Source organism: Oncorhynchus nerka, linkage group LG18 (genome assembly GCF_034236695.1).
Source record: "Oncorhynchus nerka isolate Pitt River linkage group LG18, Oner_Uvic_2.0, whole genome shotgun sequence".
In the NCBI taxonomy this organism is placed as follows: Eukaryota; Metazoa; Chordata; class Actinopteri; order Salmoniformes; family Salmonidae; genus Oncorhynchus; species Oncorhynchus nerka.
Genome location: NC_088413.1, coordinates 27,481,877 through 27,505,113, shown reverse-complemented (window position 1 = coordinate 27,505,113; position 23,237 = coordinate 27,481,877). Strand labels below are relative to the sequence as shown.

At 45.6% G+C, this 23,237-nt stretch overlaps 1 protein-coding gene across 1 annotated transcript in view; it reads left to right on the top strand.

The window, feature by feature from the left end:
• Positions 1–23,237, top strand: part of LOC115124987 (lipopolysaccharide-responsive and beige-like anchor protein) — a 295,611-nt gene that overhangs the window by 47,607 nt on the left and 224,767 nt on the right. The window contains exons 4-10 of the mRNA XM_065003331.1: positions 823–923; positions 4,381–4,476; positions 10,939–11,060; positions 12,261–12,387; positions 20,298–20,417; positions 21,369–21,515; positions 21,813–22,010. Of these exons, the coding sequence (XP_064859403.1) occupies positions 823–923; positions 4,381–4,476; positions 10,939–11,060; positions 12,261–12,387; positions 20,298–20,417; positions 21,369–21,515; positions 21,813–22,010 (911 nt within the window). The remainder of the gene's footprint in view (positions 1–822; positions 924–4,380; positions 4,477–10,938; positions 11,061–12,260; positions 12,388–20,297; positions 20,418–21,368; positions 21,516–21,812; positions 22,011–23,237) is intronic.

The following is a 23,237-nucleotide window of genomic DNA, read 5'->3' as shown; positions in this document are numbered from 1 at the left end:
ATATTTCCCTCACTAACTTTAAACATCAACTATCTGAGCAGCTTACCGATCGCTGCTGCTGTACACAGCCCATCTGTAAATAGCCCATCCAATCTACCTACCTCATTCCCATATTGTTTTTATTTACTTTTATGCTCTTTTGCATACCAGTATTTCTACTTGCACGTCTTTCACTCCAGTGTTAATTTGCTAAATTGTAATTACTTCGCTACTAATGCCTATTTATTGCCTTACCTCCTTATGCCATTTGCACACAGTATGTAGACTTTATTTTTTATTTCTATTGTGTTATTGACTGTACGCTTGTTTATTCCATGTGTAACTCTGTGTTGTTTGTGTCGCACTGCTTTGCTTTATCTTGGCCAGGTCACAGTTGTAAATGAGAACTTGTTCTCAACTGCCCTACCTGGTTAAATAAAGGTGAAATAAAACAATCAAAAAACACATTGATGGGGAATGGCATAGCATTTCTCCACATTTGCGATAACATGAAAATATGTGTACTCAACAAATAAAAGGTGATTTGGTTTGCATAGTATTTTAAGTGCTGAATATCTGATTTAAGTCTTTTTCAATGTCCTCTTTAGTGTGAAGTGTTTTTGGTCTATTTGTAATCAATCCATAAAATGTTTTATGAGCCAAGTAACAAGAGGTCACACAACGATGTTACTCTGGTTATAGAGGTTCTGGAACATCACTCTGTATGTGTTTTGCTTTTCACTTGGACTCTGTTCAAGTCCATTGTTAGGGTGTGATAACTTGTCAGTTTCCCCTGTTCACATATGTCATGTTTAACCTGTGTGTGTCCCTTCCCTCTTCCAGACCTGATGGTGGACATGTTAGGGGTGCTGGCCAGCTACAGCATCACAGTCAAGGAGCTGAAGTTGTTCTTCAGCAAACTGCAAGGAGAGAAAGGCCAATGGGTAACACAACTAGTCTAACCTTCATACCGTACCGCCCTGTCATATTTGTCTTGTAGAGAGCATGGGGAATGTGCTAGCAACACTTCAACTGGTGGCCTGTACACGTCCTTTTAGCCTCTCTGTGCTCTGGTACCATACATCACACTGTGTCGTGCAGACACACCATCGCTGTCTATTGGGATAATCCAAAAAACATTACTGCATTGTTCATGTGTAATAACGTGAGGAGGAAGTTGCCTCAGCTCTGATTTATGAAGGCAGTTTTATCATTCTACCTTCTACTGGGTAATGTTACGATTTAGGGAGAGGGTAAACTGATCTTAGATCAGTGTTTGGAATTAAATCACACACATTTAACAGTGAACATCAATAGGATAGTACTATCATTAGTTAAAAATAGTATCTATACTTAAGATACATTAGTGATTATAAAGTTGAAGAAGAATTTGTTTTCCAACCTGGGTTTTGTAGTTTTCCACCAAGACAGCCTGGACAGTCTTGCCTGGCAGGGTGGAGTCAGTACAGTACAGTGGAAGACAGCCTGGACAGTCTTGCCTAGCAGGGTGGAGTCAGTACAGTGGGAAGACAGCCTGGACAGTCTTGCCTAGCAGGGTGGAGTCAGTACAGTGGGAAGACAGCCTGGACAGTCTTGCCTAGCAGGGTGGAGGCAGTACAGTAACAGTGGAAGACAGCCTGGACAGTCTTGCCTAGCAGGGTGGAGGCAGTACAGTAACAGTGGAAGACAGCCTGGACAGTCTTGCCTAGCAGGGTGGAGGCAGTACAGTAACAGTGGAAGACAGCCTGGACAGTCTTGCCTAGCAGGGTGGAGGCAGTACAGTGGGAAGACAGTCTGAACAGTCTTGCCTAACAGGGTGGAGGCAGTACAGTGGGAAGACAGCCTGGACAGTCTTGCATAGCAGGGTGGAGGCAGTACAGTGACAGTGGAAGACAGCCTGGACAGTCTTGCCTAGCAGGGTGGAGTCAGTACAGTAACAGTGGAAGACAGCCTGGACAGTCTTGCCTAGCAGGGTGGAGGCAGTACAGTAACAGTGGAAGACAGCCTGGACAGTCTTGCCTAGCAGGGTGGAGGCAGTACAGTGGGAAGTCAGCCTGGACAGTCTTGCCTAGCAGGGTGGAGGCAGTACAGTGGGAAGTCAGCCTGGACAGTCTTGCCTAGCAGGGTGGAGTCAGTACAGTACAGTAGCCCTTGTGTACAAACAGCAGATCTAGTAGGTTTTACCATGAATTATGCACAGTCCCTGCACCATTGAGAGAGGGGAGGCCCATTGATCAGTGTGAAATCAGATTGCCCCCATTTCGTTGACAATCTGCTTTTGTGCTTCTCCATTTCAGTCCACACACACACACACACACACACACACACACACACACACACACACACACACACACAGACACTCTGCTAGCTCTGTGAAATATTATGTGAGGGGGTTGGCAAGAGATGATGAGTTTATCAGGAGTCTCTCCCTCACAGGATTTGAACAGAGTGACACACAGTGTGATATGCTGACTGCCGCCTCCACAGAAATTAAACTGACAGAGGCCTTGGTCGGAAGAAAAGCTCATCAATATATTATGGAAGTTTATCAACGTTGATCACAGTTCCGTGGGCTCTGATCTGAAGCGGGTGACCTTGCAGCATCAATGGGAATGTAAAGTAGATCAACAGAACTACTGCATCCTCAGTATAATGTCTCTAGCGAGTTCTCAACAAGATGTTGACTTGGTTAGTAGAGGTCAATATAGAAAAGCAGAAAATAGACCTGGACTCTGTAGTTGTGGAGATGTTGGTGTGTTGTTTGTTTTGCTTGCTTACCTGCCTGTGAACCTGAACATGTACTGTGCGTTCAGGAAGTATTCAGACCGCCTTGCCTTTTTCCACATTTTGTTACGTTGCCGCCTTATTTCAAAATTGTTTCAATTGTTTTTTTCCTCCTCAATCTACACACAATATCCCTTAATGGCAAAGCAAAAATCGTTTTTTAGACATTTTAGAAAATGTATGAAAAAGAATCACATATGCATAAGTATTCAGATCCTTCACTCAGTACTTTGTTGAATCACCTATGGCAGCGATTACAGCCTCGAGTCTTCATGGGTTTGACGCTACAAGCTTGGCACACCTGTCTTTGGGGAGGTTCTCCCATTCTTCTCTGTAGATCCTCTCAAGCTCTGTCAGGTTGGATGCAGCGTCGCTCCACAGCTATTTTCAGGTCTCTCCAGAGATCGATCAGGTTCACGTCCGGACTCTGGCTGGGCCACTCAAGGACATTCAGACTTGTCCCGAAGCCATTCCTGCGTTGTCTTGGCTGTGTGTCTGAGGTCCTGAACCGTTTGTAGCAGGTTTTCGTCAAGGATCTCTCTGCTCCGTTCATCTATCCCTCGATCCTGACTAGTCTCCCAGTCCCTGCCACTGAAAAACGTCCCCACAGCATGATGCTGCCACCACCATGCTTCAACTTCGGGATGGTGCCAGGTTTCCTCAAGACGTGGCACTTGGCATTCAGGCCAAAGAGTTCAATTTCGGTTTCATCAGACCAAAAAATCTTGTTTCTCAGGGTCAGTCATTTAGGTGCCTTTTTTTCAAACTCAAAGCGGGCTGTCGTGCCTTTTAAGTGAGGAGTGGTTTCCGTCTGGCCACTCTACCATAAAGGGCTGATTGGTGGAGTGTGGAAGAGATGGTTGTCCTTCTGGAAGGTTCTCCCATCTCCACAGAGGAACTCTAGAGCTCTGTCAGAGTGACCATCGGGGTTCTTGTTCACCTCCCTAACCAAGGCCCTTCTCCCCCGATTTCTCAGTTTGGCCGGGCGGCCAGCTCTAGGAAGAGTCTTAGTGGTTCAAAACTTCTTCCATTTGAGAATTATGGAGGCTACTGTGTTCTTGGGGACCTTCAATGCTGCAGACATTTTTTTGGTACCCTTCCCCAGATCTGTGCTTTGACACAATCCTGTCTCGGAGCTCTACAGACAATTCCATCCACTTCATGGCTTGGTTTTTGCTCTGACATGTACTGTCAGCTGTGAGACCTTATGTAGACAGGTGTGTGCCTTTCCAAATCATGCCCAATCAATTGATTTTTACAACCGGTGGAATCCAAACGAGTTGTAGAAACATCTCAAGGATGATCAACGGAAACCGGATGCACCGGAGCCCAAATTAGTCTCATAGTGAAGGGTCTGAATACTTATGTAAATAAGATTTGTATTTGTAATACATTTGCAAAAATGTATAAAAACCTGTTTTTGCTTTGTCATTATGGGGTATTATGGGATTTTTTGTATTTCATCAATTTTCGAATAAGGCTGTAACGTAACAAAATGTGGGAACAGGGAAGGTGTCTGAATACTCTCCCGACTGCACTGTGGCTTTACATTAAAGGGTGCGGTGCACCCTCATCAAAGTCTGTGGCCTCTCATCTTGTGCATGTTCTTCCCTCCAGCCTCCCCATGCGGTGAAGCTGCTGTCTGTCCTGAGGAGCATGGCCCACCGGAACGGACCTGACTCCTTCTTCAGCTTCCCAGGGAAGAGTGCTGCTGTGAGTACAGTGACAACTCAATACACCTCCACATGTATACCGGAGTCTCAGACTGATCGTTAGAAGACAGTGTAGTACTCACCACCCAACTAGACTGCAGTCTGACGCTACACCTGGTACGACACTATTCCCCTAAGCACTGTTCAAGTAGTGCACTATGTAAGGTAAAAGTTGTGTCAGACTTGTAGTGACTGGTATGAGTCTCAGTGAACGAGGTGTCTAAGGTAAGGTAGTGGTATTTACAGCACCTCTGGATAGCTTCTAAATGGGCTACATCCTCTTGTGCTCGACTTCCCACATGATCCAAGGCCGGACGCATTAGCAATAACTAAGATAATGCATCCTGAATTGCCTATAAGCTCTGACCCAGCACACATCTTGGCTTCTATATCCTATAATGCCAAGGTTTACCAACCGTATGTAGCTTGGGTCATACTGTGTTTCTGTGTGTGTGTTGAATAAGCAGCATGGGAAGAGAGGAGGCGCACAGATGCTAACTAATCTTCCTCTGTTCTCCTTCTCCTCCCTTCATTCTAATGCTCCTAGCCACCTTCCTTCTGTTCTCCTCCCTTCATTCTAATGCTCCTAGCCGCCTTCCCTCTGTTCTTCTCCTCCCTTCATTCTGATGCTCCTAGCAGTCTTCCCTCTGTTCCTCTCCTCCCTTCATTCTAATGCTCCTAGCAGTCTTTCCTCTGTTCTTCTCCTCCCTTCATTCTAATGCTTCTAGCTGTCTTCCCTCTGTTCTTCTCCTCCCTTCATTCTAATGCTCCTAGCAGTCTTCCCTCTGTTCCTCTCCTCCCTTCATTCTAATGCTCCTAGCAGTCTTCCCTCTGTTCTTCTCCTCCCTTCATTCTAATGCTCCTAGCAGTCTTCCCCCTGTTCTTCTCCTCCCTTCATTCTAATGCTCCTAGCCGTCTTCCCCCTGTTATTCTCCTCCCTTCATTCTAATGCTCCTAGCCGTCTTCCCTCTGTTCTTCTCAGTCCTTCATTCTAATGCTCCTAGCAGTCTTCCCTCTGTTCTTCTCAGTCCTTCATTCTAATGCTCCTAGCCGTCTTCCCTCTGTTCTTCTCAGTCCTTCATTCTAATGCTCCTAGCCATCTGCCCTCTGTTCTTCTCCTCCCTTCATTCTAATGCTCCTAGCAGTCTTCCCTCTGTTCCTCTCCTCCCTTCATTCTAATGCTCCTAGCCATCTTCCCTCTGTTCTCCTTCTTCTCCCTTCATTCTAATGCTCCTAGCCGTCTTCCCTCTGTTCTTCTCCTCCCTTCATTCTAATGCTCCTAGCAGTCTTCCCTCTGTTGCTCTGGATAAGAGCGTCTGCTAAATGACTTAAATGTAAATGTAAATGTTCTCCCTCTCCTCCCTTCATTCTAATGCTCCTAGCAATCTTCCCTCTGTTCTTCTCCTCCCTTCATTCTAATGCTCCTAGCAATCTTCCCCCTGTTCATCTCCTCCCTTCATTCTAATGCTCCTAGCCGTCTTCCCCGTTCTTCTCCTCCCTTCATTCTAATGCTCCTAGCCGTCTTCCCTCTGTTCTTCTTCTCCCTTCATTCTAATGCTCCTAGCAGTCTTCCCTCTGTTCTTCTCCTCCCTTCATTCTAATGCTCCTAGCAGTCTTCCCTATGTTCTTCTCCTCCCTTCATTCTAATGCTTCTAGCAGTCTTCCCTCTGTTCTTCTCCTCCCCTCCCTTCATTCTAATGCTCCTAGCCATCTTCCCTCTGTTCTCCTTCTCCTCCCTTCATTGTAATGCTCCTAGCCATCTTCCCTCTGTTCTTCTCCTCCCTTCATTCTAATGCTCCTAGCAGTCTTCCCTCTGTTGCTCTCCTCCCTTCATTCTAATCCTCCTAGCCGTCTTCCCCTGTTCTTCTCCTCCCTTCATTCTAATGCTCCTAGCCGTCTTCCCTCTGTTCTTCTCCTCCCTTCATTCTAATGCTCCTAGCCGTCTTCTCTCTGTTCTTCTTCTCCTTCATTTGAATGCAACCTAGCCGTCTTCCTCTGTTCTTCTCCTCCCTTCATTCTAATGCTCCTAGCCGTCTTCCCTCTGTTCTTCTTCTCCCTTCATTCTAATGCTCCTAGCAGTCTTCCCTCTGTTCTTCTCCTCCCTTCATTCTAATGCTCCTAGCAGTCTTCCCTATGTTCTTCTCCTCCCTTCATTCTAATGCTTCTAGCAGTCTTCCCTCTGTTCTTCTCCTCCCCTCCCTTCATTCTAATGCTCCTAGCCATCTTCCCTCTGTTCTCCTTCTCCTCCCTTCATTGTAATGCTCCTAGCCATCTTCCCTCTGTTCTTCTCTTCCCTTCATTCTAATGCTCCTAGCAGTCTTCCCTCTGTTGCTCTCCTCCCTTCATTCTAATCCTCCTAGCCGTCTTCCCCCTGTTCTTCTCCTCCCTTCATTCTAATGCTCCTAGCCGTCTTCCCTCTGTTCTTCTCCTCCCTTCATTCTAATGCTCCTAGCCGTCTTCTCTGTTGCTCTGGATAAGAGCTCTGTTCTTCTTCTCCCTTCATTTGAATGCAACCTAGCCTCTTCCCTCTGTTCTTCTCCTCCCTTCATTCTAATGCTCCTAGCCATCTTCCCTCTGTTCTTCTTCTCCCTTCATTCTAATGCTCCTAGCAGTCTTCCCTCTGTTCTTCTCCTCCCTTCATTCTAATGCTCCTAGCCGTCTTCCCTCTGTTCTTCTTCTCCCTTCATTCTAATGCTCCTAGCAGTCTTCCCTCTGTTCTTCTCCTCCCTTCATTCTAATGCTCCTAGCAGTCTTCCCTATGTTCTTCTCCTCCCTTCATTCTAATGCTTCTAGCAGTCTTCCCTCTGTTCTTCTCCTCCCCTCCCTTCATTCTAATGCTCCTAGCCATCTTCCCTCTGTTCTCCTTCTCCTCCCTTCATTGTAATGCTCCTAGCCATCTTCCCTCTGTTCTTCTCCTCCCTTCATTCTAATGCTCCTAGCAGTCTTCCCTCTGTTGCTCTCCTCCCTTCATTCTAATCCTCCTAGCCGTCTTCCCCCTGTTCTTCTCCTCCCTTCATTCTAATGCTCCTAGCCGTCTTCCCTCTGTTCTTCTCCTCCCTTCATTCTAATGCTCCTAGCCGTCTTCTCTCTGTTCTTCTTCTCCCTTCATTTGAATGCAACCTAGCCGTCTTCCCTCTGTTCTTCTCCTCCCTTCATTCTAATGCTCCTAGCCGTCTTCCCTCTGTTCTTCTTCTCCCTTCATTCTAATGCTCCTAGCAGTCTTCCCTCTGTTCTTCTCCTCCCTTCATTCTAATGCTCCTAGCAGTCTTCCCTATGTTCTTCTCCTCCCTTCATTCTAATGCTTCTAGCAGTCTTCCCTCTGTTCTTCTCCTCCCCTCCCTTCATTCTAATGCTCCTAGCCATCTTCCCTCTGTTCTCCTTCTCCTCCCTTCATTGTAATGCTCCTAGCCATCTTCCCTCTGTTCTTCTCTTCCCTTCATTCTAATGCTCCTAGCAGTCTTCCCTCTGTTGCTCTCCTCCCTTCATTCTAATCCTCCTAGCCGTCTTCCCCCTGTTCTTCTCCTCCCTTCATTCTAATGCTCCTAGCCGTCTTCCCTCTGTTCTTCTCCTCCCTTCATTCTAATGCTCCTAGCCGTCTTCTCTCTGTTCTTCTTCTCCCTTCATTTGAATGCAACCTAGCCGTCTTCCCTCTGTTCTTCTCCTCCCTTCATTCTAATGCTCCTAGCCATCTTCCCTCTGTTCTTCTTCTCCCTTCATTCTAATGCTCCTAGCAGTCTTCCCTCTGTTCTTCTCCTCCCTTCATTCTAATGCTCCTAGCAGTCTTCCCTATGTTCTTCTCCTCCCTTCATTCTAATGCTTCTAGCAGTCTTCCCTCTGTTCTTCTCCTCCCCTCCCTTCATTCTAATGCTCCTAGCCATCTTCCCTCTGTTCTCCTTCTCCTCCCTTCATTCTAATGCTCCTAGCCATCTTCCCTCTGTTCTTCTCTTCCCTTCATTCTAATGCTCCTAGCAGTCTTCCCTCTGTTCTTCTCCTCCCTTCATTCTAATGCTCCTAGCAGTCTTCCCTCTGTTGCTCTCCTCCCTTCATTCTAATCCTCCTAGCCGTCTTCCCCCTGTTCTTCTCCTCCCTTCATTCTAATGCTCCTAGCCGTCTTCCCTCTGTTCTTCTCCTCCCTTCATTCTAATGCTCCTAGCCGTCTTCTCTCTGTTCTTCTTCTCCCTTCATTTGAATGCAACCTAGCCGTCTTCCCTCTGTTCTTCTCCTCCCTTCATTCTAATGCTCCTAGCCGTCTTCCCTCTGTTCTTCTTCTCCCTTCATTCTAATGCTCCTAGCAGTCTTCCCTCTGTTCTTCTCCTCCCTTCATTCTAATGCTCCTAGCAGTCTTCCCTATGTTCTTCTCCTCCCTTCATTCTAATGCTTCTAGCAGTCTTCCCTCTGTTCTTCTCCTCCCCTCCCTTCATTCTAATGCTCCTAGCCATCTTCCCTCTGTTCTCCTTCTCCTCCCTTCATTGTAATGCTCCTAGCCATCTTCCCTCTGTTCTTCTCTTCCCTTCATTCTAATGCTCCTAGCAGTCTTCCCTCTGTTCTTCTCCTCCCTTCATTCTAATGCTCCTAGCAGTCTTCCCTCTGTTGCTCTCCTCCCTTCATTCTAATCCTCCTAGCCGTCTTCCCCCTGTTCTTCTCCTCCCTTCATTCTAATGCTCCTAGCCGTCTTCCCTCTGTTCTTCTCCTCCCTTCATTCTAATGCTCCTAGCCGTCTTCTCTCTGTTCTTCTTCTCCCTTCATTTGAATGCAACCTAGCCGTCTTCCCTCTGTTCTTCTCCTCCCTTCATTCTAATGCTCCTAGCCGTCTTCCCCCTGTTCATCTCCTCCCTTCATTCTAATCCTCCTAGCAGTCTTCCCCCTGTTCTTCTCCTCCCTTCATTCTAATGCTCCTAGCCGTCTTCCCTCTTTTCTTCTCCTCCCTTCATTCTAATGCTCCTAGCCGTCTTTCCCCCTGTTCTTCTCCTCCCTTCATTCTAATGCTCCTAGCCGTCTTCCCTCTGTTCTTCTTCTCCCTTCATTCTAATGCTCCTAGCCGTCTTCCCTCTGTTCCTCTCCTCCCTTCATTCTAATGCTCCTAGCAGTCTTCCCTCTGTTCTTCTCCTCCCCTCCCTTCATTCTATTGCTCCTAGCCAACTTCCCTCTGTTCTCCTTCTCCTCCCTTCATTGTAATGCTCCTAGCCGTCTTCCCTCTGTTCTCCTTCTCCTCCCTTCATTGTAATGCTCCTAGCCGTCTTCTCTCTGTTCTTCTTCTCCCTTCATTCTAATGCTCCTAGCAGTCTTCCCTCTGTTCTCCTCCTCCCTTCATTCTAATGCTCCTAGCCATCTTCCCTCTGTTCTTCTCCTCCCTTCATTCTAATGCTCCTAGCAGTCTTCCCTCTGTTCTTCTTCTCCCTTCATTCTAATGCTCCTAGCAGTCTTCCCCCTGTTCTTCTCCTCCCTTCATTCTAATGCTCCTAGCCATCTGCCCTCTGTTCTTCTCCTCCCTTCATTCTAATGCTCCTAGCAGTCTTCCCTCTGTTCTTCTCCTCCCTTCATTCTAATGCTCCTAGCCATCTCCGAACTTATTCTCACCCCTTCCTTCTCATAGCAGCAATCCCTAAGCTGCTTTTTCCAATACCTTTTTTATCTATCCAGCCATTCAGCCAGCCAGCCATGTGATTTAGTGAGTGAAAGAATAACATATAAGTCCCCTGGGAATGTTCTGTTATACCCCTCTCTTAAAATAGAGCAGTTTTCTAATACACTTCCTGGTATCAATGGGTTTAAAAGTGTGGACTTAGCTTCACTAACTCAGTTAAGATGCTCTTGCTGACGTCTTCAAAGTAATGAAGGATGACAACTTATCAGACGAAGTCTCAGCTATGATCTCATATCTTAGGCGATGTCAGCTAAGTTTTCATGAAGGACGACATCATAGCCTTGTGTATGTTACGTTTTAACTGTGTATCTCCTTCTAGGACCTTTACCCTTCACTATTTTCTCAATGAGTCTGTCTACACCTGTATGTGGCCATGGTACATTTGACTGTACAGTACCTGGGCTAGATAGCTAACTATAGAGAGAATCATGTCTGCTCACATTTTGTCTTTCAATAGCTGTCTGGAACACTCACATTGTATGTAGAGAGAGAGAGTGAGTGTGTGTGTGTGTGCACTGTATATCTCTGTGTACCCTTCCATTGCCATGGTGACGGTGCCCTTTGGTGAGGGTGAGCTCTGGGCCGCCATAAGAGGGTCTGTGATTGGTGTGTGTGCAGCGGAGACTGAGCACGAAGCACACGTCTTCCCCTTGCTGTGAATCTGGCTAATGAGTCAGGAAGCCCTCTGGATAGACACACACATGAACAACTCCATCCCTTCCTTCTTGGACCCACTGTAGTCTAGGTCACACTACTCACTATCCTATTTCTAAAACATTCTTTCTCAACTCATTGAGCTCACCGTTTGTCTCCTCACAGGCTATAGCTCTGCCCCCTATAGCCAAATGGCCGTACCAGAGTGGATTCACCTTCCACACGTGGCTCCGCATGGATCCAATCAACAACATCAATGTTGACAAGGACAAGCCTTACCTGTACTGGTGAGTTACATACACCAGGCGTCCATGTTGGAGATCAACTCCACTGCACTCGGCGACTGCAGACTGACTAGGAATCACCTTGCATCCTAATCATTGTGGTTTGTTGACCAGTCAGTCTGTAGCCACAGACTAATGTCGTCCGTCTCGTACACCCACACTAACACTGACACAACTTACTGCTGCTTGATTTGTTCTCCTTCTCTATGCAAATGACGTCTCTACTCATATCCTGACTTGAGATACCCATGCATAAATTTTGTATGGATAATCTGATATTATTCAGGTGTATTCAAATAGAATTTGGCTCATCCCGTAGTTCCCTTTCTGTGTGTGTGTGTGTGTACTGTATTTGCACGCCAAGGAAAGCTATTTGATATTTTCCCCTTGTTCATCAAAATTGTAGGATGAAGTCATCCCCAAATTGTAAAAATACACTGACATCAAATGGAGGCTTAATACACACACACACACACACACACACACACACACACACACACACACACACACACACACACACACACACACACACACACACACATTACCAGATGAAGTAGGCATATTGATGCAATGCCTCTCCGTTTCCATTTACCACTCTCTCTTCCTTCTCTCTCTCTCATCCTTCTCGCTCTTTCTCTCTCCTCGCTCTCTCTCCCCTTACTCTTTCCTCTCTCCATTCTTCCCTCCCTCTCTCAGGGACAGTAAATCAGTGCCTCACTCGTTCCTATTTTCAGCCGATAATTAATTTCTGTCAAAAAATCTAATTGATGTGCCGGGATTTGGTGGGCCTTCTGTTTGGTGGGCCTTCTGAAAATGATAACCAACCACACACAGCCAGCCAACTGGAGGCAGAAAAGTCTGTAGTAAAAGTACCTCAGACTCTGCCCTTTTTAAAAAGAGATTAGTTCACTAAATCACACACAGCGACCGCCGGGGCCCCTGATCGCTCAGAACACAGACACCCACAAATGGGAATTTGTTGTGAAGTTGACAAATGATTGAGGCTTTCGCCATCTCTGTCTCTCCTCCGCTTTCAAAGTGTTTTTTAAATTTGTATGTTTGAATGCTTTATTGGCAGATTGACTTGTCTCAACCCCCGTCTGCCCTTGAGTGTTAGGCTGTGTTAGAGTGAGCTGTCACGCTCACTAACTGAAATGTGTTTTTTCTGTCTCTTTTTCTTTTTTCTTCCCTCTCTTCCTGTAGTTTTCGCACCAACAAAGGTCTGGGATACTCTGCACACTTTGTGGGCGGCTGTTTGATTGTGACCTCATTAAAGTCCAAGGGGAAGGGATTCCAGCACTGTGTGAAATATGACTTCAAACCACAGAAGGTAGGCAGACGGCGAGGCCGGCCGACAGACAGACACAGTCCTGTGGGAGACACACAAACACAAACCTAGACCTCATAAAACATAGAAACACGTGCAAGTAGGACACACAAACATGTTCTCTTTCGCATAGGACACACAGACAACAAATTGTACGCAGGCATAGTACACATACACTTCCCTCTTGTCTAGGCCCTTTGGGATGAAGCATAGTCATTTGGTCCTTCCTCTGGGGGCCAGTATTGTCAGAGCAGAACAGTGAAAAAAGGATAGCAGGAACGAGAGAGGGAGGGATGATGTAATGGGGCACGACACACAGCCAGACCATAGCACCCAGACCCAGTCAAGCCCAACAGCATTGGTGAGATCCATGGTGCCCCTGGCCAATTAAAACTCCCCTTGTTATCCCCCGGAGTGGAACAACGCTACTCTACTTCCTCCTCAGACTCAGAACCTCATTCTATCTTTAGGCCTCTGTATTCCACAGTCGGTCTTATCTCCCAAGCTGTCTGCCTGGTAACTCTAATAACCTATTTCACTGGATTCTTCCAATGTCTGACAAAAATCTGAGCAGCCGATGTAGGTGGGATTGTAGCCCAAGGGGTTTAGGAGCTGATCGGGCCATGTCTCATAAGGGTAACTCTGTGAAGGGAGCCAGGAATCAGGCTAAATTAAGGCTGGCCAATGCTTTTTTTGGTGGTTTGCAGTCTGCTGCTGCCAATGTGAAACTCATGATAACATAGCCTATTATTCATTGTATCTTGTTTGTAACTTCATTACCATTGTTGTAAATTAAATTATAATTTAAAACATTATAACAACAACAACAAAAATGTGTGAAACTGGTGAGGTATTTAGGGTGTCATAGAAATATAATCTCATTCTAGTGCTGTGGTTAAGTTGTTGTTGTTTCAGTGGTACATGGTGACCATGGTGGTTAAGTTGTTGTTGTTGTTTCAGTGGTACATGGCGACCATGGTGGTTAAGTTGTTGTTGTTTCAGTGGTACATGGTGACCATGGTAGTTAAGTTGTTGTTGTTTCAGTGGTACATGGTGACCATGCTGGTTAAGTTGTTGTTTGTCTTTCACTGAGTGGTACATGGTGACCATGGTGGTTAAGTTGTTGATGTTTCAGTGGTACATGGTGACCATGGTGGTTAAGTTGTTGTTGTTGTTTCAGTGGTACATGGCGACCATGGTGGTTAAGTTGTTGTTGTTTCAGTGGTACATGGTGACCATGGTAGTTAAGTTGTTGTTGTTTCAGTGGTACATGGTGACCATGGTGGTTAAGTTGTTGTTTGTCTTTCACTGAGTGGTACATGGTGACCATGGTGGTTAAGTTGTTGGTTTGTCTTTCAGTGAGTGGTACATGGTGGCCACGGTGGTTAAGTTGTTGTGTGTCTTTCAGTGGTACATCTTGACCATGGTGGTTGTTGTTTCAGTGGTACATGGTGACCATGGTGGCTAAGTTGTTGTTGTTTCAGTGGTACATGGCGACCATGGTGGCTAAGTTGTTGATGTTTCAGTGGTACATGGTGACCATGGTGGTTAAGTTGTTGTTGTTGTTTCAGTGGTACATGGCTACCATGGTGGTTAAGTTGTTGTTGTTTCAGTGGTACATGGTGACCATGGTGGTTAAGTTGTTGTTGTTTCAGTGGTACATGGCGACCATGGGGGTTAAATTGTTGTTGTATCAGTGGTACATGGTGACCATGGTGGTTAAATTGTTGTTGTTTCAGTGGTACATGGTGACCATGGTGGTTAAATTGTTGTTTCAGTGGTACATGGCGACCATGGTGGCTAAGTTGTTGATGTTTCAGTGATACATGGTGACCATGGTGGTTAAGTTGTTGTTGTTTCAGTGGTACATGGTGACCATGGTGGTTAAGTTGTTGTTGTTTCAGTGGTACATGGTGACCATGGTGGTTAAGTTGTTGTTTGTCTTTCACTGAGTGGTACATGGTGACCATGGTGGTTAAGTTGTTGGTTTGTCTTTCAGTGAGTGGTACATGGTGGCCACGGTGGTTAAGTTGTTGTGTGTCTTTCAGTGGTACATCTTGACCATGGTGGTTGTTGTTTCAGTGGTACATGGTGACAATGGTGGCTAAGTTGTTGTTGTTTCAGTGGTACATGGTGACCATGGTGGGTAAGTTGTTGTTGTTTCAGTGGTACATGGTGACCATGGTGGTTATTTATTTTTTCAGTGGTACATGGCGACCATGGTGGTTAAGTTGTTGTTGTTTCAGTGGTACATGGTGACCATGGTGGTTAAGTTGTTGTTGTTTCAGTGGTACATGGCGACCATGGTGGTTAAGTTGTTGTTGTTTCAGTGGTACATGGTGACCATGGTGGTTAAGTTGTTGTTGTTTCAGTGGTACATGGTGACAATGGTGGTTAAGTTGTTGTTTCAGTGGTACATGGCGACCATGGTGGTTAAGTTGTTGTTGTTTCAGTGGTACATGGTGACAATGGTGGCTAAGTTGTTGTTGTTTCAGTGGTACATGGCGACCATGGTGGTTAAGTTGTTGTTTCAGTGGTACATGGCGACCATGGTGGTTAAATTGTTGTTGTTTCAGTGGTACATGGTGACCATGGTGGTTAAATTGTTGTTTCAGTGGTACATGGCGACCATGGTGGCTAAGTTGTTGATGTTTCAGTGATACATGGTGACCATGGTGGTTAAGTTGTTGTTGTTTCAGTGGTACATGGTGACCATGGTGGTTAAGTTGGTGTTGTTTCAGTGATACATGGTGACCATGGTGGTTAAGTTGTTGTTGTTTCAGTGGTACATGGAGACCATGGGGGTTAAATTGTTGTTGTTTCAGTGGTACATGGTGACCATGGTGGTTAAATTGTTGTTTCAGTGGTACATGGCGACCATGGTGGCTAAGTTGTTGATGTTTCAGTGGTACATGGTGACCATGGTGGTTAAGTTGTTGTTGTTGTTTCAGTGGTACATGGCGACCATGGTGGTTAAGTTGTTGTTGTTTCAGTGGTACATGGTGACCATGGTAGTTAAGTTGTTGTTGTTTCAGTGGTACATGGTGACCATGGTGGTTAAGTTGTTGTTTGTCTTTCACTGAGTGGTACATGGTGACCATGGTGGTTAAGTTGTTGGTTTGTCTTTCAGTGAGTGGTACATGGTGGCCACGGTGGTTAAGTTGTTGTGTGTCTGTCTTTGTTACATGGTAACCATGGTGGTTGTTGTTTCAGTGGTACATGGTGACCATGGTGGTTAAGTTGTTGTGTGTCTTTCTTTGTTACATGGTAACCATGGTGGTTGTTGTTTCAGTGGTACATGGTGACCATGGTGGTTGTTGTTTCAGTGGTACATGGTGACCATGGTGGTTAAGTTGTTGTGTGTCTTTCTTTGTTACATGGTGACCATGGTGGTTGTTGTTTCAGTGGTACATGGTGACCGTGGTGGTTAAGTTGTTCTGTGTTGTTGTTTCAGTGGTACATGGTGAACATGGTGGTTAAGTTGTTCTGTGTTGTTGTTTCAGTGGTACATGGTGACCATGGTGGTTAAGTTGTTGTGTGTCTTTCTTTGTTACATGGTGACCATGGTGGTTGTTGTTTCAGTGGTACATGGTGACCATGGTGGTTAAGTTGTTCTTTGTTGTTTCAGTGGTACATGGTGACCATGGTGGTTAAGTTGTTCTGTGTTGTTGTTTCAGTGGTACATGGTGACCATGGTCAAATCAAATCAAATTTTATTTGTCACATACACATGGTTAGCAGATGTTAATGCGAGTGTAGCGAAATGCTTGTGCTTCTAGTTCCGACAATGCAGTGATAACCAACAAGTAATCTAACTAACAATTCCAAAACTACTGTCTTATACACAGTGTAAGGGGATAAGGAATATGTACATAAGGATATATGAATGAGTGATGGTACAGAGCAGCATACAGTAGATGGTATCGAGTACAGTATATACATATGAGATGAGTATGTAGACAAAGTAAACAAAGTGGCATAGTTAAAGTGGCTAGTGACATAAGAATGCAGTCGATGATCTAGAGTACAGTATATACATATGCATATGAGATGAATAATGTAGGGTAAGTAACATTATATAAGGTAGCATTGTTTAAAGTGGCTAGTGATATATTTACATCATTTCCCATCAATTCCCATTATTAAAGTGGCTGGAGTTGGGTCAGTGTCAATGACAGTGTGTTGGCAGCAGCCACTCAATGTTAGTGGTGGCTGTTTAACAGTCTGATGGCCTTGAGATAGAAGCTGTTTTTCAGTCTCTCGGTCCCAGCTTTGATGCACCTGTACTGACCTCGCCTTCTGGATGATAGCGGGGTGAACAGGCAGTGGTTCGGGTGGTTGATGTCCTTGATGATCTTTATGGCCTTCCTGTAACATCGGGTGGTGTAGGTGTCCTGGAGGGCAGGTAGTTTGCCCCGGTGATGCGTTGTGCAGACCTCACTACCCTCTGGAGAGCCTTACGGTTGAGGGCGGAGCAGTTGCCGTACCAGGCGGTGATACAGCCCGCCAGGATGCTCTCGATTGTGCATCTGTAGAAGTTTGTGAGTGCTTTTGGTGACAAGCCGAATTTCTTCAGCCTCCTGAGGTTGAAGAGGCGCTGCTGCGCCTTCTTCACGACGCTGTCAGTGTGAGTGGACCAATTCAGTTTGTCTGTGATGTGTATGCCGAGGAACTTAAAACTTGCTACCCTCTCCACTACTGATCCATCGATGTGGATAGGGGGTGTTCCTCTGCTGTTTCCTGAAGTCCACAATCATCTCCTTAGTTTTGTTGACGTTGAGTGTGAGGTTATTTTCCTGACACCACAGTCCGAGGGCCCTCACCTCCTCCCTGTAGGCCGTCTCGTCGTTGTTGGTAATCAAGCCTACCACTGTTGTGTCGTCCGCAAACTTGATGATTGAGTTGGAGGCGTGCATGGCCACGCAGTCGTGGGTGAACAGGGAGTACAGGAGAGGGCTCAGAACGCACCCTTGTGGGGCCCCCGTGTTGAGGATCAGCGGGGAGGAGATGTTGTTGCCTACCCTCACCACCTGTGGGTGGCCCGTCAGGAAGTCCAGTACCCAGTTGCACAGGGCGGGGTCGAGACCCAGGGTCTCGAGCTTGATGACGAGCTTGGAGGGTACTATGGTGTTGAATGCCGAGCTGTAGTCGATGAACAGCATTCTCACATAGGTATTCCTCTTGTCCAGGTGGGTTAGGGCAGTGTGCAGTGTGGTTGAGATTGCATCGTCTGTGGACCTATTTGGGCGGTAAGCAAATTGGAGTGGGTCTAGGGTGTCAGGTAGGGTGGAGGTGATATGGTCCTTGACTAGTCTCTCAAAGCACTTCATGATGACGGAAGTGAGTGCTACGGGGCGGTAGTCGTTTAGCTCAGTTACCTTAGCTTTCTTGGGAACAGGAACAATGGTGGCCCTCTTGAAGCATGTGGGAACAGCAGACTGGTATAGGGATTGATTGAATATGTCCGTAAACACACCGGCCAGCTGGTCTGCGCATGCTCTGAGGGCGCGGCTGGGGATGCCGTCTGGGCCTGCAGCCTTGCGAGGGTTAACACGTTTAAATGTGGTTAAGTTGTTCTGTGTTGTTGTTTCAGTGGTACATGGTGACCATGGTGGTTAAGTTGTTCTGTGTTGTTGTTTCAGTGGTACATGGTGACCATGAAGGTTAAGTTGTTCTGTGTTGTTGTTTCAGTGGTACATGGTGACCATGGTGGTTAAGTTGTTCTGTGTTGTTGTTTCAGTGGTACATGGTGACCGTGGTGGTTAAATTGTTCAGTGGTGCATGGCGACCATGGTGGCTAAGTTGTTGATGTTTCAGTGGTACATGGTGACCATGGTGGTTAAGTTGTTGTTGTTGTTTCAGTGGTACATGGCGACCATGGTGGTTAAGTTGTTGTTGTTTCAGTGGTACATGGTGACCATGGTGATTAAGTTGTTGGTTTGTCTTTCAGTGAGTGGTACATGGTGGCCACGGTGGTTAAGTTGTTGTGTGTCTTTCAGTGGTACATCTTGACCATGGTGGTTGTTGTTTCAGTGGTACATGGTGACCATGGTGGTTGTTGTTTCAGTGGTACATGGTGGCCATGGTGGTTAAGTTGTTGGTTTGTCTTTCTTTGTTACATGGTGACCATGGTGGTTAAGTTGTTGGTTTGTCTTTCAGTGAGTGGTACATGGTGGCCACGGTGGTTAAGTTGTTGTGTGTCTGTCTTTGTTACATGGTAACCATGGTGGTTGTTGTTTCAGTGGTACATGGTGACCATGGTGGTTGTTGTTTCAGTGGTACATGGTGGTTAAGTTGTTGTGTGTCTTTCTTTGTTACATGGTGACCATGGTGGTTGTTGTTTCAGTGGTACATGGTGACCATGGTGGTTAAGTTGTTCTGTGTTGTTGTGGTACATGGTGAGTGGTACATGGTGGTTAAGTTGTTCTGTGTTGTTGTTTCAGTGGTACATGGTGACCATGGTGGTTAAGTTGTTCTGTGTTGTTGTTTCAGTGGTACATGGTGACCATGGTGGTTAAGTTGTTCTGTGTTGTTGTTTCAGTGGTACATGGTGACCATGGTGGTTAAGTTGTTCTGTGTTGTTGTTTCAGTGGTACATGGTAACCATGACCATGGTGGTTGTTGTTTCAGTGGTACATGGTGACCATGGTGGTTTGTGTGTCTTTCTTTGTTACATGGTAACCATGGTGTTCTGTGTTGTTGTTTCAGTGGTACATGGTGACCATGGTGGTTAAGTTGTTCTGTGTTGTTGTTTCAGTGGTACATGGTGACCATGGTGGTTAAGTTGTTCTGTGTTGTTGTTTCAGTGGTACATGGTAACCATGGTGGTTAAGTTGTTCTGTGTTGTTTCAGTGGTACATCTTGACCATGGTGGTTGTTGTTTCAGTGGTACATGGTGACCATGGTGGTTAAGTTGTTGTGTGTCTTTCTTTGTTACATGGTAACCATGGTGGTTGTTGTTTCTTTGTTACATGGTGACCATGGTGGTTGTTGTTTCAGTGGTACATGGTGACCATGGTGGTTAAGTTGTTGTGTGTTGTTGTTTCAGTGGTACATGGTGACCATGGTGGTTAAGTTGTTCTGTGTTGTTGTTTCAGTGGTACATGGTGACCGTGGTGGTTAAGTTGTTCTGTGTTGTTGTTTCAGTGGTACATGGTGACCATGGTGGTTAAGTTGTTCTGTGTTGTTGTTTCAGTGGTACATGGTGACCATGGTGGTTAAGTTGTTCTGTGTTGTTTCAGTGGTGTTGGTGGTTGTTGTTTCAGTGGTACATGGTGACCATGGTGGTTAAGTTGTTGTGTGTCTTTCTTTGTTACATGGTGGTGGTTGTTGTTTCTTTGTTACATGGTGACCATGGTGGTTGTTGTTTCAGTGGTACATGTTCTGTGTTGTTGTTTCAGTGGTACATGGTGACCATGGTGGTTAAGTTGTTCTGTGTTGTTGTTTCAGTGGTACATGGTGACCATGGTGGTTAAGTTGTTCTGTGTTGTTGTTTCAGTGGTACATGGTGACCATGGTGGTTAAGTTGTTCTGTGTTGTTGTTTCAGTGGTACATGGTGACCATGGTGGTTAAGTTGTTCTGTGTTGTTGTTTCAGTGGTACATGGTGACCATGGTGGTTAAGTTGTTCTGTGTTGTTGTTTCAGTGGTACATGGTGACCATGGTGGTTAAGTTGTTCTGTGTTGTTGTTTCAGTGGTACATGGTCACCATGGTGGTGAAGTTGTTCTGTGTTGTTGTTTCAGTGGTACATGGTAAGTTGTTCTGTGTTGTTGTTTCATGGTGGTTATGGTGGTTGTTCTGTGTTGTTGTTTCAGTGGTACATGGTGACCATGGTGGTTAAGTTGTTCTGTGTTGTTGTTTCAGTGGTACATGGTGACCATGGTGGTTAAGTTGTTGTGTGTTGTTGTTTCAGTGGTACATGGTGACCATTGTTCACGTCTACAACCGCTGGAAGAACAGTGAGATCAGCTGCTACGTCAATGGAGAGCTCGCCTCCTACGGAGAAATCACCTGGTTCGTCAACACCAGCGACGTAAGTAGCAATCGATCCATACTATACTGATCATCGTTGTTATAATGTTATTCCTGTAATAATCACAAACCTCTACTATCACACATCCCTTTTTACCCATCTATGCTGTGTTATGGGATATTGCTGAACCTAGAAGTTGTGGTAGTGGTTGTTATGCATGTGTGTAACCAAAAGTATATTTTTGATGCCAGTTTTCAATCAAAACATTTCTCTGAAGTCATCAATCAATCAACAAGAAAGCCTTGCAGCTGTCCATCCAGAATTCTTCAATTTGAACCATTGTGCTTTGCATAAAAAAGTTTCCACACAAAGACGTATGGTATATGTTGTGATTGATATACCACAGAGAACCATTGTTACTGCAGTACAGGTTGTTAGAAGAGGACAGCACCTCCCCACAGGCCCCACTCTTTCTGATTGATTGATATAATCACTGTCTCAGCTGACAGAGGGCTCAGGGGTGAAACCACTCTCTTTATCTCTCTGCCTCTCTCTCTCGGCCTCTCTCTCTCTCTCTCTCTCTCTCTGCCTTTCTCTGCCTCTCGGTCTCCTCACATGGATGGAAGTGGGTCTGTAACAGGGAATTAATTATCTTTCTCTCGCTCTCTCGTGTGGAAGACAAGATTCTCATGTCAGTTTTAGCCAAATGAAGATGCTTTACTAATGCAATCCTCTTGGCGTGACAGTGTCACAGAGGGCCTCGATACCCTACAGTAGATATGGCTGATTGAGATGCCTCTCCCTCCTTGATAACAATGCTAAGCTCATCCCCTGCCTATTTACACATGCTCTAGGAAACATACAGAAGGGAACAGATGAATAGAAATGTATGTTCTCTGTATGCCGATGGTGTGTTGATTCACACTCGTTCATGCTGTTTGAGTTGTCATCGTTCTCTTTATTAACGCTTGTTCATTTCTCCTTCCTTGTTTCCCTCCTTCCTCCCTTCAGACGTTCGACAAGTGTTTCCTGGGTTCGTCAGAGACGGCGGACGCCGACCGTGTGTTCTGTGGTCAGATGGGGGCGGTGTATCTGTTTGGTGAGGCCCTCAGTGCAGCCCAGATCCTGGCCATCTACCAGCTGGGGCCTGGTTACAAGGTAGGTAGAGGCAAAGCCCAGTCATCATGCAGTATTCAGTAGTCCCACTATTCCAAAACGCCCTGACATTTGGATACCCAATAGATCAAACAAGGAAGGTCTGCACTCATCAATTTGATGTGAAACATTAATGATTGTGGATCTTCCTCCTTCCTCCTATCATTCATTATTTCAAGATACACGACAGACTATCACTAGTAGTGTGTAAGGTTTAAACCGAACAGAAAAATATAAATGAAAGTCACACTCAAGTCTCCTTCCTGTTAATTGATTTGACCTCTCTGCCGTCTCTCTCAGGGCACGTTCAAGTACAAGGCTGAGAGTGACCTCCTGTTTGCTGAGCACCACAAGACCCTACTGTACGACGGCAAGCTGTCCTCCGGCATCTCCTTCTCCTACAACCCCCGCGCCACCGACGCTCAGCTGTGCCTGGAGTCCTCCCCCAAGGACAACGCCTCCATCTTCGTCCACTCGCCACACGCACTCATGCTGCAGGTACGGACGCACGCACAGAAATGTGTTTTTGGCAGTGCTACTGCACCGTAATGTAAACCATCTAAGCTAGACATCGAGTCAATGTTGAAAGAAGTTATCAATCCACCCTGACTAATGGCACTTCTGCAGGTTATTCTTATCCCCTACTCAGGTGCCTCGGCCGCTTGTTACACACACACACACACACACACACACGTTTTGTTCTTCTATCTTCACGGGGATCTACAATTAATTTCCATTCAAAATCCTATTGGCCCTGACCCTTAACCCTAACCTGTAACCCAAGCACACCCACACCTTCACACACACACACACACACACACACACACACACACACACACACACACACACACACACACACACACACCTTGAAGGTGTGTGTGTGTGTGTGTGTGACAGATAATGAAACACCTCCATCCGGCTCTATCTACCTCTAATTAAAGGAAAAGTTCACCCATTTTGAATGTTATATTGTTTTCGTGCATCTCTGAGTGATGTTCTATCGATTCCCTGTGTCATTTCATGATTTCATTGCCATTATTGCCATTCAAGCAGGCAGAAATCCGTCTTGTATGAAGTAGCACCGTGTTAAAGTCACTCTCACTACACTGGAAGTTAATAGGAATACGACTTTTAGATCGCCAAAATGTCTATCATACATGTCAGATTTCAATACTGGCCGAAGTCATAATTCGGGAGGATACCTTCTCTCCAATGTGAATGCTGATCATATTTCTGTGATATTCCTACCTCTAGAAATGTGCAATTTAATGGAGGGCCTAGCACATTTTTCCCATTTGCCTGCCTCTTTAGTCCAGAGTGCATTGCAGGGTGCAGTTGTCATAGAGATGAGAGAAAGGAGATAGGAATCCAACGACAATCTGCTGGTTGGGAACGTATCCAACAAATTTGTCCCAGAATCGCCCAGAATGCACCGCGCAGCCCATTGATGTAGCAAGGGCAACTTTTTGTTATGTATATACTGTATTCTATCCTATTCTACTGTATCTTAGTCTATGCTGCTCTGACATTCCTCATCTGTTATGTATGTACTGTATTCTATCCTATTCTACTGTATCTTAGTCTATGCTGCTCTGACATTCCCCATCTGTTATGTATATACTGTATTCTATCCTATTCTACTGTATCTTAGTCTATGCTGCTCTGACATTCCCCATCTGTTATGTATGTACTGTATTCTATCCTATTCTACTGTATCTTAGTCTA